Genomic DNA, 18967 nt, shown 5'->3' on the forward strand with positions numbered 1-18967 from the left:
TGATGGAACAAGCATCATTGCAGCCCGTGAGCCAGTCCTGTGACTTTGCTGGATGACAGTGCGGGCAAAGATATCTGACAATGTCTTCGATGATTATAACTGGAAGTTCAAGGAGAGGAAACATTTTCAGCATGGCTAACAAAGCCAGAACTGTGATGGCGATATTAGGTGGGCGGCGCAAATAAGATGGAATAGGGTGATTGCAAACTGCTAGGTGTTATTATAGCCATACACTTGCTTCAGGCAGCAGCTGAGGGGTCAGACTCATCAGGAAAATCACTAGAACCAAACAGGCCAGTTGTTAAATTACTTCCGTTTTGTGGGGCAATGTGGCCATTGATCAATCCAAGGAGCTCTAAGCTTGCCAGGGGTAGTTGATAAGGTTGCCTTAAAATCGATGTGATAGACCACCACCGATGGCATCCTCGCCTGATTGCTACCAAGTTCCTACTGACGATCTACCTGTAAACAAAGGCTACAGCGGAAATGATATTCTCCAGTAGTCTTGCGTTAAGGGTTGTGGTGTACTTGACTGTGTAATGAGCTTCGATTCCCTGTCCGCAAAAGTAGCGGTTATTTACCGTGCGCTGAGTGATGCAACTGTCTGAAGAGATATTTCAAGGGCACCTGAGGGTTTTATTCCTTGTTTGTGAGTTTCAGAATGAGGTTGTCGGTGGCAAATATCTTGACACATCTCAGCCAGCCGCGGCATCTTTACATGTGTCCCCGCCTACAGGAAATGGAACTGGTGATGTAAATTTTGAATGATCTAGATACGAGACAGTTTATTTCTGCAAATCGTTGTATTCTCAAGAGGCATCACAACGCGGAGCTGCGGAAATAACTTGGCTTAATCTACTGCCCGTTTGTCGAGGCAATGGGTTGCGACTTGTGAACACAGGCGATGTCGAAGTGGGTTGCGCGGCACTGGTGAAAGTGTTCAAAGTTGGTTCAAGAAATGTCGGTATATGACCAGTGGTCCAAGACTGTACGTTCATGCAGTTATACTTTTTTAGATTCAATCTTGCGGCAACATGTCGATCCTCGTCTCATCCAAACAAGCGGTGTGCATGAAACGACTCTAATACTCGAATAGAAGCACCTATCAAAACATTCATCACTGATAACAAAATATCTACTCAAAGTATCGCCATGGCCAACTAGAGGAGGACTGCTCAGACTGATTGTTGCATATCATTTTCAATAGTTCATTCTTCTCTTCAGCTGTTAGGCTTTCCAGTTGTGGTGTATTAAAGTCTTCTCCCCATATTTCATCAGAAAGTCCCGTACTGGCACCGAGATGTGCAAATTCCGAGTCATCCGGTGGCCGACTACTGGAGGACGATGTTTCATTTGTTGAAATAATCTCTGTTGACGCCGGACGTTGTTGACCATTTACTGGTGGCAACCCGAAAGATTGGTTGTCAGCTGGACTAGTAACTTGTTCCACGCGGCTGCTGCTCTCTTCTGTCGGCTGAGTCGTCTCCTGGGCCAAGGAAATTCCATTCTGGCTCGCCCAGCGTTGAAATATCTCTCTAAGGCCCTCCTCAAATATTGACCGCTGAAAAGCCGCTAAGTCCTGTTCCTCGTTGGGCAGATTCCATGTAACTGCACCCCTAGAAGTCAATATCTCCGAAAGGATTGTCGGTCCATTGGTTGACAAGTAATCTTGGTACAGCGTTATGTCCTGAAGTAGGTCATTATCAATGTACGGCGACGCAGGGCGTGGTTGGCCAAGGAAGAGAATGTCGTAAACACCAAACCACTGATCTTCTTTGGACTGGTTCGAAGGTGCCTTCTTTGCTAACTGGCTTCTTTGAGAGTCGGTAACGCCGTCTAACTTGACAAATGTCCGTTTCGGGCAGTCTTCATCTCGTATGTGGCCGTCTCGTGCATCCTCGTCCGAGAATGTAGCCATACACCGCGGGCAGTACGGTGGCACTCGGTGACAACGGGCCAAGTGTTGCTTAACGTCACGGATTCGATTCAACATGTACTTGTAACAATCCCTGTGTTTCATAGGGTCCTTCTTTGAGAATGGGCAGGCAAAGGTCAGCTTTTTCTCTGTAGTGCGGCGCCGCTTGGTTGTCGTCTTTTGGTTTGAATCCTGGTCTGCATCACCATTATCCGGCGTTTCATTCGAATCAGGATTCCTATGTCGTTTCCTTGACACCTTATCGCTCTTTTTATCTTGTGAAGTCGTTGATTCACCAGTTGTAGGAGTATCCGATTCAGCGGTACACTCTCTCCATATGCGGAAACTTTCTAGTGTAACTCGCAAGGCAACATCCTTCAGCTTGAGAAAGGGATGCCCATAGTTAAGTGCAGGAGGCTCTTCCGAGCACTCTGAGAGTAGCCATAATGATTCGGCCTCAGATGCACTTGAACTGTCAAAAGTTGCTGATGATACACTGCTGGTTTCCATGCTGCTGCAATTTTGGGTCTGCTGGATCTGCTGCGTCTGTGATGGGCCGGGTTGTAGCTCTCCAGGTATGCCACTCTTCGTTATCAAGAGCTCGTTAGCGTCTGCGACATCGATGGCAGTCCGCTTGCTTGCAGAAGTAGATTGAAAGTTGACTTGAGACATGGAGCTGCTGCTATTTCCCCCATGCCCACAAGCTTTTCCTTCGCACTTGGTTGCCCACTCCGGCCGCTCAGTTTCATCACCCGCTTTACACTTCTCTTCCCAAAGAGCTTCCTTGACCTTTATATCCTGTTTGGGCCAGAAGAAGCCCTCATTTCCTGACGTTGGAACACCTGGCGTCTCTGGAAACGTGGAGTTTTTCTCATCATCATTTGGCAGGTGACGAACAGACTCTGCAGGTTTATCCTCCAACATCATGCCAGGCACATGCCTTCTGATCCCCTGGTTCGGCATATGTCGGATGATTTGGCCACTATGATGAGTAGAGTATTCTGGAGGATGTGACTGAAAACCTTCGTCCCCTGTGATCGGATACCCATGCTCCGTACTATAGGAAGTATCATTGGCAATTGGCTGAGAGAGCAGCGTGTCTTTGTTCTTCGAGATAAACAGCGATGGGGTTCTTGTTGTTTCCACCAAGTTGCGTCGCGGTGTACTAACGATATGTATGCCAGCATCTCCCGCTTGACCCCTACTTTGGCTGTTGTTTGACCGCTTATCAGTTCCTGGCGTCTTGGCTGTCAGTTTGCCACTGGTCGGGCTAACATAAACATCGGAGTCTTTTTCTGGCCATTCCTTATCCTGTTTGTCCCTGAAAACGCTATCACCAAGTAGCTTGTGACCCATCCAGGTTGCAACCTGATGATGCTGAGAGCTTTTGGACGATTTGGCCTCATTGTTTGATTCCCCGGGCAGATTAAAAGGCATTACCTTATCATCAGCATACTCTGAAGCCTCAAAGCCGTGGTATTTGTTTACCCCCGCACTATTCGTGCTTTTCATGTTCATATTCAGTACATCTTGTTCGACAGAAGGTTTGTAGATTTTGGAGGCTTCATCGCTATTGCTGTCGTAATCCATTATCTCAACAGACCAGTACGGCAACTCACGGGCGAGCTTTTCTCGGTTCTTGAAGGGCAAGGTGTCCTCAGTCTCGCTTTCTGGTTCTTCGAGCTCGTTGATACGCGGCGGGGGCGGGTCCTGGAACGACATAGAGAGAAAGCTCCGACGATCGCCTACTCTCCGCCTAAGCCTCCTCGCAGTTGAGCCGACCGACTCCGGGTTAAACAGGGCCAAATCTTCGTTGTCTGAGTCGCTGCGCTCCGATACCGTCCGCTTCCCGAAGCTCGAGCCATTTGAAATGCTAATGCCACTGTCGTGACTCCTCTGCGCCTTGCGTTGCTTACGTCGCTCGCGCTGCACACGTGCGAACTCGGTAAATGTTGCGCTACTATCAGACTCATCAGAATCAGAACTAGACTCGCTGAAGTTGAAACTGCGCATGTCCTGAAGAAAGGCGTTGGGTAACTCGTTAGACATGGTGGTAGTCGGAGGAGGAGATTGAGGGCAGGCAGGCGAGGAAAAGCCAGAAGGGCCAATAAAGCCAGTACGATCTTGGTCCATAGGATCGAAATCCGATAGTTCTTCAATTGTGAAGTTTTCTTTCGTGGCGACTGTGAGCATAATCGGTCCGGGCTCCTGAAGGGCTTCAGAGCCTGAATCAGATCCGAGATGGCAATCACCCTCACTATCGGGATCATCTTCGCTGAATTCCGGGCTCTCGCACTGTAATATTTCTTGAGGACATGATATTCTATGTTGGGTATCAATGTTATTCAATGGAAGATCCGAGATGGTAAAAGTGTTGGAAGTGAGCTGGTGAATAGCGGCGTCCGATAGAGGCTGTCACTCTGGTTAGTATCAAACAGCAGGTTCGCCTGCATAGTGTCTTACTGTATTCTCCGAAGGATTGTGGACGGGAAAAGCGTGAGTAGGGATGATGCCGTCGGCATCTCTGAGGTTTTCTACATCTTGTATCTTTCTGCAGTCCATTTTCCTCCGTCGCTGATTTCGTCTCACAGCCTTGCCAAATTTTGTCAGCCAGTTTGACCGGCGATGGAATTGTCCACTATTGGAAGGGTTGGTTGCAGTTTTCGTTACCTTCGCATATATCTATCTATAAGTTGAGGTGTTCGAAGCCTGTGTTGGTCATCCACGTTGGTGGTATGCTGAAGTTGACAATGAATCTTTTGGCTCAGACGAAGATTCAGCGGCCACAATGCGTTGAAAAGGTCAGATTATTTAATGTCGCAGTTATGTTCTCGAAGCGACCCCCGTGATTTGACCAAGCTACCCAATTGCATACGCTCAATAATCGTTGTCGTGCTCAACCAATGAAACTGCCGGTTTCCTATGTCAGCTGTAAGCAGCGCAGAGCACAATTGTGGTGACCCAGTCTAGACTAGGTTAGCATTCTGCATGTATGGGCAACCATACAATACTGGTGCTTCGAATACAACAAGGGATCGGCACCTTCGGGCTTCGAGAATCAGGTACATGGCAAATTCAAAGTTAATTGAGTAAAATTCCATGTAACAGTAGTTTCAGGAAACAGTCTTGAAGTCTTTCAAGGATTTTCTCGAGCTGTGTACTCGGGGCAGCACGACTTGTATACAATTGGAACAACTTTCAATTGGAACATCTGAGTGTACCTCGCCCTCTTAGGAAGACCCTACTTGTCAGCCCTAGGTACATGCTGACATATATGCAGATAAACCATTGTTCCTCCAAAGTGAGATAGCAAAGTTGAAGTGGTCTAGAAAAGAATGGGTTATCGAAGCATTTGGAGCATAGCTCACGAAATGAGTAAATTTTGACAATCAAGCGAAAAAGCCTCTTCTTGATAACTCAGATTGTATTGTTATACCAAGGAGCAGAGTATCTGTCAGAGTATCTCAGATGGCATTGACGGGTGAACTAGCCACTAGGACTGGACAGCTACTTGATCTTGAATGAGGAAGGAAAAGCCCCATGACGAGCTAAAAACCTCCCTTGACCACCTCGACCCATAGTTCTACGAGCCTGAAATGCTCTGCATTGCCCTTAGCTGCCCGCCTTGGACTGAAGGCGGCCCGGAGCCTGGAGAGCCTCGTGCAGCATTATGGATTTCTGGCAGCAATGGCGGTCGTCCAGCCCACAACCTTTTGTGAGCTTCCTTTGCCTTCTTCCATCTTTTTCTCTTGTTTCGTTCCAGAGTAAATGCAGCTTCTTGCTCTCCCTCAGGTAGTTTGAGGATTCTGTCGCGAGCCATGTCGCCCCTGATACGCTCCTTTCGAATATTCTCTTGGCTGAAGGCGTCATAAGACGTGACTGCGACTAGTGTTAGCACCGCAATAATGAGAGGCCATTCGTTACCACAAGTCTTACCGTCTTGTAAGAACTCCGCCTCCAAGGAAGTCCAGTCAAATGTGTGGTCCTCGACAAGACGGATGCCGCAGAGTAGAGACATGCCTGCAACTGAGTCAATGTCGAAGAAGGAACCAGCGCACGTGGAGAACACGTCAAGGTCAAAGAGGTAGTCTTTGCCCAAAATTACATCTACAGCCAAGCCATCCAAAACATGAAAGTCGCAGTAGACTTCCCTCCCCTCCACCGTCCACAGGACGTCTCGAACAATTCCACTTGTCCAAGTTCTCGTCTTGTCTGCGAATTCAACCTCGACCAAATCACCTGGCCCCGACTCAACGTGCAAACCCATCCTTCGCGCGTAGTCTGCCGAGACTACCATGATGTCAGAGCCTGTATCCGCAAGCGCAGTTGCTATACGGCCGTTGAAGAAGCCCAAGATGCGTTCCTTCTCACCGCCGATGAGCCTGACACGGAGCCTTCCTGGGGAAATGAGCTTCTTGATCCGCGAGAAGAAATGTGTCGTGAGCGTTTTGGTTGCTTTCAGAAACCGATTACCCAAAACAAAGTCGTTGGAGCATTTGGGAAGAATCCAACACTTCAGAGAGTGTGGAGTGTGGTCGTTTGCAAAATTCCATAGCACTTCTACCATTCCCGGTGAGAGAACAGGCTTTTTGTTTGCCAAAGTGATTGTTTTTGTTGTTCCAGGTACTGGTTTTAGATTCAATCTGGCTGCGAGATTTGATGAGATGATGCAGTCGTCCGATCCGGTGTCCGGGGAGGCTGCAACAGAAACCCCATTGATACTTCCATCGACGATATAATCCGTCCCTGACGAGTAGTTTGTATGTCTGCGTGCCGCCATGTTCTGGAGGAGCGCTGAATTGTGTTGATTAAATGGCTGTATTAGCGTCGATTTACCTTTTCCGGGTATTCCGCGCAACCAAAAGGAGTCTGGGTCTTGGTTTAACCACAGATTCCACTCATTATGCCGTTTCAGGTGAGTCTCAGGCTGCTGGGCGAGACTTTCTACAGAACGGTCAAGTTGCTTTTGGTCTCTGCCGGAAGATGAGACTTCATGAGCATATTTCAAGCCGTCTTTCTCCATGGCCATCCTAGAGGTCTGTCAGAAGGGAACAAAGAGGCAGAAAGTCATGTTAACATACTGATAACGCCCCAGGTCGCCCAGGCCCTTAATCCACGTGTCATTGAACGTGGGGACCGTTTCATACAACAATGCCATCATTGAATAGGCAAGGTAAATAAATGTCAACATGTGTTCAAGAGATGCCGGGAGACGATCCCTAAGAAGCTCAAGGAAGTTGTGGATCCCATGGCGCCACATGCGTGCCGGCATAGCATATTTGTTTGCCAACCTGCGCAGTGCAGGGTTCGCAGAGGGATGCTGAGAAGCTAGGAAGAAGTCGTGATGCTCGTGAAGTAATGTTCGATGAAGCGCTATCAGGGCTTGCCACTGCTCGTTGTTGAGCTTCGTAGCTGATTCGGATTTTGAGTCCTGGGCATTGTCGACCTCTATACATTTACTTTCGACCATGACGAGCCCAGCATATATGCCTTTGACCTCAGCAACCAGTTGCTCTTGTGATATAGGTCGAGTTTCTGGTTGTTTTATAAGGACCTCAGTGTCGTCCAGCGTGTGTGGTTCGCAGGGTTCAAATGACCTGGGTGCTGGAGTTCGAGGGGGTTCCGTTGTGCCCCTGTTTCTAGAAAGCCCTTCGTCAGGAGTCCACAAATTCCCATTCTTCTGTATTGTTTCCCGTTGAAACTCATTATCTGATGTGACAGTGGCAGAACTGGCTTGTATCGGTGCACGAGCTCGACTTCTTTTTGGTGGCAAGGAAGATTCGTTGTCTCTTTTGCTTTTGAATTCCCAGGCGGAGGCTGGGCTTCTTAACCTCCGACTCTGATTCTCGTCTAGACTGGATGTCTGGGTAGTAGGGTCAAAATTGCTAGCAGCGCGTGTCTGTAGTGTCGGTTTAGGCTTCGTTGATGGAATGTCTGACCGCAAGGGATTTTGTACATCTCGAGGTCTGTAGACAGAGATTAGTATGAGCATACAAAGCCCTGTTAGAGGAAACAAACTTGAAAGGTATGTCTCCTTTTGTATTTCTTTGTTGGGCGTTCCTCATTGCCTGGAGGTGGTTCGGGTGGTCTGGGTGATTCTCTTCAATGTGGCTTTGGAGGTCCGAGTTCAAAAGGAACTGCATCCTGCAAACCTCACATCTTGGACGGTGCACATCTGCTTGCCTTCGGCGGGACTCGATGAACAGCCTTTCGATATCAATGGCTTGACCTGGTATAGCGTTGCTAGACATTGGAAACTGAGGCATTATCAAAGATATGTATTAAGAACATAGGATCTCTCTGAGGGTGCTTGAAAAGATGTGGATTGTGTCTGGTGAAGGAATGGCTGAGCAATTCAAGGGTAGTGGCAAAGCTGGCATTTAGGTGGAAGTAAGAGATGCTGGGTAGGGAATATAACTATCATTTAGAAGGGAAGCAATACCCGTCAACCAATGGTTGGCAGGTAGCTATTACACCGCATTTTTTTGTCTTTCGGATGAGCCGCATGGTTCGCCCGATGTTTGAGAAGCCTGCCAGGATTTTAGTTCCTCTTCCCTGCCCAGCCATGAAAAGTGCACTTCTGGCATCAATCGCTACGACACGTCACCAGCAGGCTATGCCGATAAGGCGGCCAGTCTTATGCATAGGGGAGATTGTGCGACGGCAGCTTAGGCGATGTTATTGGATGCTTGGGCCCTGTATAAGCCGTGGCAAACAATGGCGCATGTATACTTGCCGAATTCCCTTCCCACTGTAAGCGCCTAAGGACATCCATGCATTCCAACTAGATCGTTTGTCCCCAACGAACGGGGTTCTCCGAGCCATACCCTTCAACATCCCATACAACACCTTTGGTTTCGAAAGGAACACCGATTGACAGCAGCTTATTCTTTCATATGATTTTGTACGTTCAAGCATTATTCGGCTACAATAAAACTGTCGCATGAGTGACAAGAGGATGGGAACACGGAAGGTGGGATACGCCGAAGTTGCGAGTTGGATGGCTCGTGATGTCGACAACGAGACTCTCATTTACCGACGATTTGATGAGCTATCTATCCGGAACCTCCTATATATGCAGTCCGAGCTTGCCAGTCTTGAGTTTCAACTCAACAAATTAGATGAAGAGGACGCGGACCCCGACGAGGACATAGATTGGATTGATGTCGCGTGCGATTGGGAGGAAATGGAGAAACTCACAAATCGGGCAGAAACCCAAGACTCTGATGACGAAGATTTTGTCACGAAAGCCCAAGTTCGCATAAAACTCATTAAAGAAATACGCGAAAAGTTAAAAGAATATCGTATGCCAATCAATTTGAACATCCTTTACTGCTAGTCCCAAGATACTGACATACCTACGCAGACGAAACCTTGCTCCTCCAAAGCGAGATAGCAAAGTTGAAGAGGCCTAAAAAACGGGTGTTTGAAGCATTTGAGGCGTGGTTTACGAAACCGCCAAAACTAGGCGGAAAAGCGAAGAAGATTCTCGACAACCCTAATGATCTTGTCGCACTGAATCCGGCACAAGAAGCAGATTATCTATCAGAGTATCTGAGGCGGCACTGGCGAGTAAAAGTAGGTGCGCCTCTGTGCAGCTACTGATGTTGACCTTACTGATTAATGCCAGAAAGAGGGTGACCCCCAGGGTGTTTGCGTTGGGAGATATGAAGAAAAATCCATTACGATCACAGTTGCCAGCATAAGTATCTTGACAGCTGCCACTCTTCTAGTCGGCTCAATCGTGGGGCTTTACTTTGTCCAAAATGACGCCGCCAAACTTGGGTTAATAGCTCTCTTCACTGCGTTGTTTGCTTTGACTGTTGGTTTCACCACTACTGCCCGTCGGGCAGAGATATTTGCTGGCACTGCAGCGTAAGTCAACCCCTTTTTGATGCAAAATCAAACAACTCACTGTGAAGCAGTTATGCGGCTGTTCTTGTGGTTTTTGTAAGTGGAGATCTCTCCAGTTCACAAAAGCCATAAAGCTCCCAGTACTGGTGTCTGGAGTCGGTGGTGTTGGAAACCCAGGGTGGAAAGCCAACAACACTTTTGGCAGACAGGTTGGCAGAAGTGCATTGCCCATGATATTGACTGGGTAAAAGAATTTTGCTCTACATAAAATGCTTTTGATACGGGTACTCGCTCGAAAAGCTCAAGTGAAGCTCATAATCTACCATGACATAAATACAGACACACCAACAATGAATATACAAATTATACAGCCAAAGCAGGTCCTGGTTCTGTTTGGAGCCCATATTCGCACCGCTACTATCCCCCAAAAAGACTTAGATATTCTGGTCACCATTTGACCTAACAGGATCGGGTCCAACAGGTGCTGATATCCACTCTTTCGGTATTTGTGTGATGAAGTCGTACCAGTAATCTGCCATGCGATGATACCCTTTGGTCGACGGGTGGATGCAATCACGATATAAGATGCTGTCGCCCAGAGTCGCAAAGTTGACAGCCAGAACACGGCGGCCGGCTTTCCTTCTCTTTTCAACTACACCGGGGATGAGCTTCTGAAATTGCATCGTTTGTGGCCGCTGATCAGGATCGCAAGTATTAACAATTTGTGCCACAAGGACAGTGGCATCTGGGCAGATGGCAACTATCTTGTCGATGAGATTGCCGAGTCTTATCGCCGCACCAGCAGGTTCATGGCCTTCTTGAGAAATTCCTGGCCTAGGGTTCATGTCGTTGGTTCCGGCGTGGATAAGGATGATATTTGGGCGCTGTTTTAGCGCGGGATAAATGTTGTCGGTCATGTATTTGATCGTCATTCCAACCCAACCCGACTTGACGATGTTAACACGGCACATTGAGAAGTAGGCAAACACTTGGTACTTACATAATAAGGGTCACTCATATTACCAGATGACGTTGTGCCGGCAAAAACAACCTTATTAGCTGTTACAAAGTTAGGCATACTTTCAGATAATACAAGCTGAGAGCTTTGAACAGAAAATAGAAACAAGAAAAAGGAAAAGAAGACTAACCAGATAGAAGCTCTTTCAGCCTCAGTCTGTATCCATTCCTGTCAAGGCTGGGCCAGCCCACAGTGATGGAGTCGCCAATGGGGAGAATGCGAAGCTCGACACCCTCCTTGATGACCTGGCCAAGGACTGCACCCTTGTAATCGAGGTAGTTGGCCGCACCAAGGGTCAGCGACGCGAAGAGAGCGGCAGCACTAGCAATAGAGAGCTTCATGATAAAGACAGCCAGCAGTGCGTAATACTAATGAACAACATCCCGAAAAGCTTCACTACATGGAATTCTCAGCGGGGTGGAGGCGGCTTCAAATACCAGCTTTCACAGCACGAGTCTGAAGGTTACGACAGCCCGAAAGTTAGGACAGCCTAGTCCGGCCTTTCACCTGGAGTCGAATCCAGCTGGCCGGTCCGCAGTCCAGACCAACGGAAGAATTCAAGAACACATTTCCACGCAGACGTTTTTCTTTCTTTGAGGGTACCAGATACGGATCCGGTTGGGTCGTGGTCCTCGAAATGGATTCTGCGTCTGAGGCGGAAGAGCATGACCCAATCTTTCGGTTCTTAGACCTCGCTAATTCTCAAGGGAAAAAGGCTAAAATGCCATGGGTGGGCATGCATTTCTTCGTTTCCACGCCACTGTAACAAACAAGCTGAGCTGGCCAAGCTGATCGGCATCGGAATAAGCTGTTTGCGGGCATACATCGCGTTCTGTAAGTGTTCCCTTGCCACGCTTTGTTCCGGTAGTTGACCACGCCTCCAGTCGGTATTCACCGACCTGCTGTTGCCAACGGGCGCAACAGGTCATCCAGCGGGGTGTCAGCAGTCAGCTAAGGCGGTCTGGGCGGGGGCGGATAGGGGTAACAGCCCCTGTAAATAATGTCACCGCGCTGCATCCGGCTTGGCTACCACCATCACAAACCTTGCAATACCTTACGATGTGATATCGATGCAAACATTGCGATGTCCAAACCGACGCAGTGTTGTTCGATATAGCCCGATGGGGTTTTCGGGATTCTGGAGAAGCAGTGATTTTACCATGAAATTACTATCTCGTGGCTGTTGAGATGATGCATCTTAGACGCTTAACATCATTAGAATACACGAAGGACAGACGTGACAATGTATGCCGACCAAAACTTGCCAGTAGATGCAGGTCATCTGACGTCAACAGACTAACAGGAAGATCGGTTGGGCTCTAGTTGGTTGAACGGCTTGGAAAGCTTCCGGCACTCTCAATTATTGAAAGTCCCATGGTTCGATGACGGCACACATCGACCACGCCTGTGACAGCATAACAATACCAAATTTCTCGGCCGTCTTCTCCAAGCCCGGCTGCATGCTCTTGCGAACTCGTAGCTTCTGATCTCCTACTGCTGTTAAAATGGCTGGGGTCGCGCGCGTAACATTCCAGAACACGATGAAGAGTGCGAGACTCTAGTTAGGGCGAACAGGAATGTGTGAGAAGTCTCATCACCTGCGCGTGAAAACAGAGCGTTGAACGTTGTTAGACCAGTGCAATCCCCTCCGTAACCTTCTCGTATCGAAAACATCTGCAATTTGCCTACAGCTGAAGCAACTGAAGTTATTTTTGGTATTTTGGAACAGCCTCATAAGCGAAGCAACTCTCTAATCCATTTTCAGTGACTTTGTGATTGATGGCTGGAATGCGAAAACCTCTTTGTTGAAGACTGCTGATCGCAGCCCATTTAAGAGAGAGCAATGTCTCACAGCATCATCTAGCCCAATTCCCTTGCGCTTTTCTTGAACCTGAACGCCTGAACCTGTGCTCATCGAAAATATGCACTGAAAAAGCCAACCAAAAAGCGTGCCAGCATGCTGAAAGAAGAGAATAGAAGCCAGCCCAAGTTCGCATCACTTGGGGATTCTAAAAGGGTGTGCCTCAGTGTTGAAGACGAACTCGTCCAAGCTTATCAGGTCAGTGGGCGAGAAGATCAGGTAGAAATACTTCAGTGTCTCGGACAGCCAGAAACTCTGAGACAAAAGTTCGTTAGCCATTATACTAAAATGAAAGAGCTAAAAGAAAAAACAATCAGGGTAAATGGCGGAACCCACCTCCATGGAATCAATCTTCTGGGTCTGGTCAGGAGCAACAGTCACGTCAGCAATTGCCGAGTTGGCGATCTTGGTCTCCGTTGCTTTGATGATGGACTGGAACATTCTCCAAGCCACATCTTGCAAGTCTTGACTCCCAGTCATTCTGTAGAGGAGAAACACGCTCTCAATGGCCTCGGGGCGGAGGATGTATCTGGGGTCCCGGGCATTTCTGAACCCTTTCTTCAGCCTCTTGTCGCCATCTTGTTCCCACCTCTTCTCGTCCCAAGGACACTCGTCTTTCGTCGAAAAGCATGCAATGAGATTGAAGATTTCCGGCATTATGCCCGTTGGCATCGCCTCATAGGCCCAAGCACAGCCACGTGCGAGGCGATCACCAAGATCAACATGCTCGTCATTAGAGAAAAGCTTTCCGCCAAGGCCGAACATCCCACCCGCAAAACACGACAAATGCTGGCCTTCAGCGACGTGATCTATCCTATCGGGATGGACATACGCATCACCCGCAAAGAGGATGTTAGCATTGTCCGGCGTCATCGGCCGGAACAGAATATGCTGTTCTATAACCGCCGCGGCGCCGAGGTACATCTTCTTGTACGACTCGTCTACGCCGCCTAGTAGAGCATACATCTTTGGTAAATACTCATACAGAGAGTCCGCAAGGGCTCCCAATGTAAAGCCGTTGTCAGCGCCGACTTGTTCATTACGAAAGTCAATCATCTTCGGCCACATCCCTGGAAGCTTAGACTGGGACTGGGTGCGTTCAAGAAAGCGACTTATACGGTTGACAGCGTCAAAATACTTCATGTCTCCGGTATGCTGGGAAAGGCGTGTGAACTCGAGCGAGAGTGAACAAGGGGAGGCCGACGGATCGTGCGTCCCCGCCAACTGAGCACCGTTCTTGGCATCCTCGAAGTTTATCCAGAAGCCTGGGATGCGATTGGGAGTGTCAAACCCCATGTACAGCATATCTCCAAGCTCCCTTGCCTTCTCCAGGAGAGCGGCCTCGCCACTCAGATCGTAGGCGCTGAGAAGGCCGCCCAAATGCCGGATTGTAGTCTCGAACATGTTCGCACTCTTCTCGACCGTATTCATCCAATCCATCCGGGCCGCAACCTCAGCCGCAGCGTAGAACTCATCCTTGAAGCCCATGATCCAAAGGGTGTCCAACGAGTCCACAAGCGTTGCAGCCCATCCTCCAAAAGTATCCTTCCCATCCGCGCTCACAGGGGTGAGCTCGTCACGCATCCACGCATAACGTTTGTAGCTGTCATAGCTCTTCTTGAAGACATCTCGAACGACCTTCTGGCGTTTGGACGCGTCGGGGTGTGGGTTCGCGGTCGTGCCGAATTCGTGTTGGATTCGGGGCAGCTTGAGGGTTTTGCGTGTTGGGAGAGGTGTGAGAGGGCTCGACACAGGATAGAATTGGTGGGCGGTCGTCCATTTAAATGAGCTCGGCTTGAACTGGATTTTGTGTCGTGCTACTCTTGGACTGCTTGTCGATGGAGACAGCCAGGACGGGTTGTGGATGAGGAGTATTAGGATGAATACAATTACAACGGCGAAGATGAACCGCGGCGGCCGGCGAGGGAGAATCATGATGCTGTTAACCGGCACCTTGGAGCAGGCGAACAGCTTTGGAAATGGATGTCCATCTTGGGACAGCGACCGAATGGGAGCAGAAGTAGAAATGTAGTCGGCCAAAGTTGGCGAACAGGGGTTTGCGAAATCATGACTGTGTGATGCAAGGAGCTTCCACTATATAATTGGCTCGTTGGCGAGTGCGGAACAGCGGAATCCGGTCGCCACGGGCGCTTATGGAGCCCGGTGACAAACTGAACAGGCTATTCAGCGCTTGAGAGACAGCGTACACTAACTTAATATCAACGCCGCCCCCTTGCTGCCCTCCCACCCACCACCACGTTCGGGATGGTTAGTTCCAACACACAGTTATTTCACAGTGCGGTTGACTTTCCACGATAATAACCAACACAAGTTGGTATTTGTATTACCTGGCAACATATGATTGCTTGTTTTTGTCCCAAATGGTCGGGTCATAGGCGCCCGCTTTGTTACGGCGGTTTCATTCCAACATGGTCTAAATACTTTAGTAGCAAACAATGATTAAGGATGCAATGTTAGCAGTTTCCCGAGGCTCTGTCCTCTTTTCTCCCTTCGCGTCGCTCGCTGTTTCTGCTTAACATAGCACCAGTTTCCTATCTGTTTTCTCGTACTGTTTGAGAATCATCAACATCTTAATATGCTTGGTTGACATGTACTGGCTTCTCATAGGCATCGGGGCAACTTTGGTAGTCGCCTCGTGCGATGTTGAGCCAGTGGCTCTACCAATACAAGACGTCCAAGTCGACCCAAAGACGCCAAACTCGTTTATGAGGGGAATTCCTGCCAAAGTTGGAACACCTCCTCAAGACATTGTCATGTTGCCATGGGCGTAAGTATTCCTCGCTTGTGTGCGCTAACTTGCCCTCCGTATACGCTAACAGGTCCAACTTCAGTGAACTGAACAACACTTGGATCTACGACACGAACCCTAACTGTGACTCTTCCATCATTTGGAATGAAAAGATTTGCGAAGTTAGAAGGGGGAACCTATTCCTAGAAGACGCGTCGACGACTTTTACCAAGGCCTCTGACATCGTATCTGCCGGTGGCGCACCAGAAGAAATCACCACAGCTGGTACTGAGATCGGAGTCAAGAAGCTCATCTCAACTGCTGTAGGTGGTAAAGACCGTCTCGCTGTCGGATTTACGAGCCTCAACAATACACCGATTGGAATTCCCACGTTGAGATGGGACAACGGTTACACCATGCTCCATGCTCTAGGGCTAGGAGCCAACTCAACCTACCTCACGTCCCTGGCACAGGCTGGTCAGCTCGGATCCCGTGTGTGGTCCATATTCTGGGGCCGCATGTGGACCACCAGCAACAATATTGACGGTTCTTTGGTATTGGGAGGCTACGACTCCGCGAAAGTGACCGGAAAGAATGCCACTCAACGCCTCGACTACAGCGAGTCGACAGGATGCTGGACAGGAATGAAGGTCACCGTCACTGATGTTCAAGTTAATTTCCGGGACGGAAGAGACAAGAGCATCATGCCTTTGAACACGGCGCTTCAATGCTGCCTCGTCCCCCATAGACACTTACTATGGGAAGCGCCCGTTACATTTGTAGATGCTTTTGAAAATGTTACCAATTCCAAGGATACTGGGGTCTCCTTCGGTCTGCACTGGTCGGCCCGAATTCTCGCTACAGATACGATGTAAGTAATTCTTGTTCTCCTCTCCTTCCCATGCTTTTGTGTAAACGTAAGTGAGAATATTCAATAACGCTATTACCTAGATTTGATGGAGATGTGACTTTCTTCCTCAGCTCCGGACTACAGATTAGAGTGCCCAACAACCAGTACATCGTCCCATATGTCGACATTGAACGAAATGGGTCTCGGACCATCAATAACGCCAGGAAAGAGTTGCTCTTTAGCGGCCTTTCAGATCAGCCCGCAACACTGGGGCGTTATTTCCTCACTGCCGCCTACCTGATGGTAGACCACGACGCCGAAACATTCACTCTATGGCAAGCCAACCCCACGACCAGGAGTTCTCTTGTCAAAATCACAGGTGACAAGTCGAACTGTGGAAAGCCCCAGACGTCACGGATTGCCATATACCCGACCAGTACCGCCACAGCTGGGCCCAACAACGACAACCAACCGGTGTCAGCCGGAGCACAGACTGGCCTTAGCACGGGGGTCATTGCCGGCATAGCCATTGGCGGGGCCGCGGCTCTCGCTGCGGTGGGATTGGGCATATTTTTCTACCTTCGGGCGAGGGAGCGGAAGGCCATACAGCCCTCGCCGCCCCCATACGAACCAGATCCTCCTGCTCCCATGACCCAGGAGACCTGGCCCAAGTACAACTATACACAGGGCACGCATGAGGTGCAGGGGTCGCATGGGTATTATGTTAATGAGCTAAGGGGACAAGATCATTTTGTTTACGAGATGGATGGAGGTAACGGTCAGCGGAGATAAAGCCATACCCACGCGCAGGAATAACTTAAGATATCTTGAGGCGTTATTGAAGTAGTTTCGGGAGTTTTGTACACAGTCAATATGTCATTTTTCAATTGCATTTGGTGTCTGCTTGTCAAATATGCATCATGTCGGGTCTGTTTCAAACAAAAGATGTTGGTCCAAATCTAGATGTAAAGCTCAATAAGTAGTCTTTCTAGATTGGATACGGCGAGCAAACAACACCTGATGCCGGCGGAGCTTTGAATCACGAACGGACAAGAGCCATCGGTGCGAAGTAAGGTTATCTGCTTCATCTAGAGGATATATACTCTTCAACAATGCCCACAAACGCTATGCCATCGCATCCAATGCCCCATGAATAAAAAACACGCTTTTTCGCTTTGCCCTAAAAGATAAAATCGAGAAACCGGTTCTAAACCATGCACTTTTCTTCACCACATCATACCAAAACCATGCGCCATACAAACTTCTCTTACAGATTCTTCGGCACCGTAGCGCCATCGGGAAGAGCACCTCCTTCTGCGTCTTGTCCAGGGTTCGCCTCCTCGTAGTGAATCAACTTGACGATGCGGTAGTACATGGCCCCCAACAGGCCGCCCAAACCAGGGCCGATCCAGTAAATCCAGTGATAGCCGGGGAAGCTCGATCCAGCAACGGCACATCCGAGACTGCGGGCGGGGTTGAGTCCAGCTCCCGTGTAAATGCCACCTATCGGACAACAAGTTAGCTATCTGTTTTCATGACTGTAGAACATGAGTTTACGTACCTCCCATCATGAGACCAAACACGGCCAGGCCGATAGCCATTGGGGCCAGATATGTCGCCTTCTGCTTCTCGGCCGCCAACATGAGGACAACAAAGATGAGCTCCGACGTCAGGAACATCTCGATAAACAAGCCCTGGGTAACGGAGACGTTCGTGGCGAGAGTGGTATTCGCTTCGCTGACATCCCATGGGAACATGCACTGCACGAGCCCGGCGGCTGATAAGGCAGCTAGCAGTTGGGCAGGGAACAGAAAGAGTGCTCGTTTCGGGGGTAGTTGTCCTGCGGCCACGAGGCCAAGCGTGATCTATGACCAAAGTTAGTTTCTGTCCCCCTTTCACACATACACAAAGATGTTTAACAAAAAAAACTCACAGCTGGGTTAAACACTCCTCCGCTGATACGGTAGAACGCCCAGATGTTGGCGAGCAAAGGCAGTGCATACGCCAGTGCCGCCGCCATGATTGTCGTGTGCAGCAATCCGCCCTCTGGAGCCTCTCCTGGCGCCTGATGCAGTGCCATTAGATGGCCGGCGTAACTCGTCCATAACCATAAAAAGGTTCCCACAAACTCGCCGCTGGCTGCCACCAAATGGGCCTCAATATGCGACAAGTGAGCATGGCATGTTTTCATGTCATGGCGTTCGGCCTTTGCTTGGCTTGTAGTGTCATCCGATGATTGGCTACGAGACGGAGCGTTCGAGTAAGAGGTCGAGTGAGAGTGCGGGTGGAAATGTGAATGAGGGTGCGAGTGTGACTGAGAATGCGAATGTTGTCGGTTGGACTGAGGCCCTGGTTGGGAGTTCGACTGAGATGGCGGGTGGAAGTGCGGGTGAGAGAAGGAAAGACCTTGCTCAAGGTCGTGTTCTGCCATTGTGTGTACCTTGATAAGAAACGCGCGTTTCGGAGAATTAAAACTGAAAGCGTACCCTTGAGGTCCTACTATGTACTGCCGTTGAAAGTCGGGCTGTTTGTCTTTTATCCTCCTTTTCACTTAACCAGAGCATTGTGACATCATGACGGTCTTCACAGTAATTTTATGTGGCCGGCCCACATCGGAGGAGATGGTGTTACAGGAACGGATAAGACCATGCGGTATGCAGTATGAGAACAGTGATCGCGATCTTTGATGGAGTTTTCCTCCAGCAAGGCAAAAAGTCTTC

General features: G+C 49.1%; 7 protein-coding genes across 7 annotated transcripts; 2 read left to right on the plus strand and 5 right to left on the minus strand.

The window, feature by feature from the left end:
• Positions 1-3435: 3435 nt before the first annotated feature.
• On the minus strand, positions 3436-4477 carry CTRU02_213230 (uncharacterized protein; the record flags this gene model as incomplete). Its single annotated transcript, XM_070205998.1, has 3 exons — positions 3436-3485; positions 3535-4327; positions 4379-4477. The coding sequence occupies 3 exons, from the start codon at positions 4475-4477 to the stop codon at positions 3436-3438; spliced, it is 942 nt and encodes a 313-aa protein (XP_070060391.1).
• A 1021-nt stretch (positions 4478-5498) lies between these two features.
• CTRU02_213231 (uncharacterized protein) lies at positions 5499-8181 on the minus strand (the record flags this gene model as incomplete). Its single annotated transcript, XM_070205999.1, has 4 exons — positions 5499-5794; positions 5852-6945; positions 6997-7881; positions 7934-8181. The coding sequence occupies 4 exons, from the start codon at positions 8179-8181 to the stop codon at positions 5499-5501; spliced, it is 2523 nt and encodes an 840-aa protein (XP_070060392.1).
• A 692-nt stretch (positions 8182-8873) lies between these two features.
• Positions 8874-9901, plus strand: CTRU02_213232 (uncharacterized protein; the record flags this gene model as incomplete). Its single annotated transcript, XM_036730847.2, has 4 exons — positions 8874-9219; positions 9282-9493; positions 9546-9790; positions 9841-9901. 4 exons carry the CDS (start codon positions 8874-8876, stop codon positions 9899-9901), a joined length of 864 nt encoding a protein of 287 aa, XP_036577377.2.
• A 302-nt stretch (positions 9902-10203) lies between these two features.
• Positions 10204-11128, minus strand: CTRU02_213233 (GDSL-like Lipase/Acylhydrolase; the record flags this gene model as incomplete). The annotated part of the gene is made up of 3 exons (XM_070206000.1): positions 10204-10716; positions 10770-10885; positions 10918-11128. The coding sequence occupies 3 exons, from the start codon at positions 11126-11128 to the stop codon at positions 10204-10206; spliced, it is 840 nt and encodes a 279-aa protein (XP_070060393.1).
• Positions 11129-12783: 1655 nt separating this feature from the next.
• Positions 12784-14583, minus strand: CTRU02_213234 (glycosyl hydrolase family 47 protein; the record flags this gene model as incomplete). Its single annotated transcript, XM_036730849.1, has 2 exons — positions 12784-12903; positions 12985-14583. The coding sequence occupies 2 exons, from the start codon at positions 14581-14583 to the stop codon at positions 12784-12786; spliced, it is 1719 nt and encodes a 572-aa protein (XP_036577379.1).
• Positions 14584-15257: 674 nt separating this feature from the next.
• CTRU02_213235 (uncharacterized protein) lies at positions 15258-17039 on the plus strand (the record flags this gene model as incomplete). Its single annotated transcript, XM_070206001.1, has 5 exons — positions 15258-15436; positions 15585-15891; positions 15976-16134; positions 16192-16268; positions 16349-17039. 5 exons carry the CDS (start codon positions 15258-15260, stop codon positions 17037-17039), a joined length of 1413 nt encoding a protein of 470 aa, XP_070060394.1.
• A 475-nt stretch (positions 17040-17514) lies between these two features.
• CTRU02_213236 (Aquaporin-2-like protein 2) lies at positions 17515-18438 on the minus strand (the record flags this gene model as incomplete). The annotated part of the gene is made up of 3 exons (XM_036730851.1): positions 17515-17750; positions 17809-18112; positions 18181-18438. The coding sequence occupies 3 exons, from the start codon at positions 18436-18438 to the stop codon at positions 17515-17517; spliced, it is 798 nt and encodes a 265-aa protein (XP_036577381.1).
• Positions 18439-18967: the final 529 nt, after the last annotated feature.

The sequence above is a fragment of the Colletotrichum truncatum genome (assembly GCF_014235925.2).
Source record: "Colletotrichum truncatum strain CMES1059 chromosome Unknown Contig_0009, whole genome shotgun sequence".
NCBI classification, from domain to species: domain Eukaryota; kingdom Fungi; phylum Ascomycota; class Sordariomycetes; order Glomerellales; family Glomerellaceae; genus Colletotrichum; species Colletotrichum truncatum.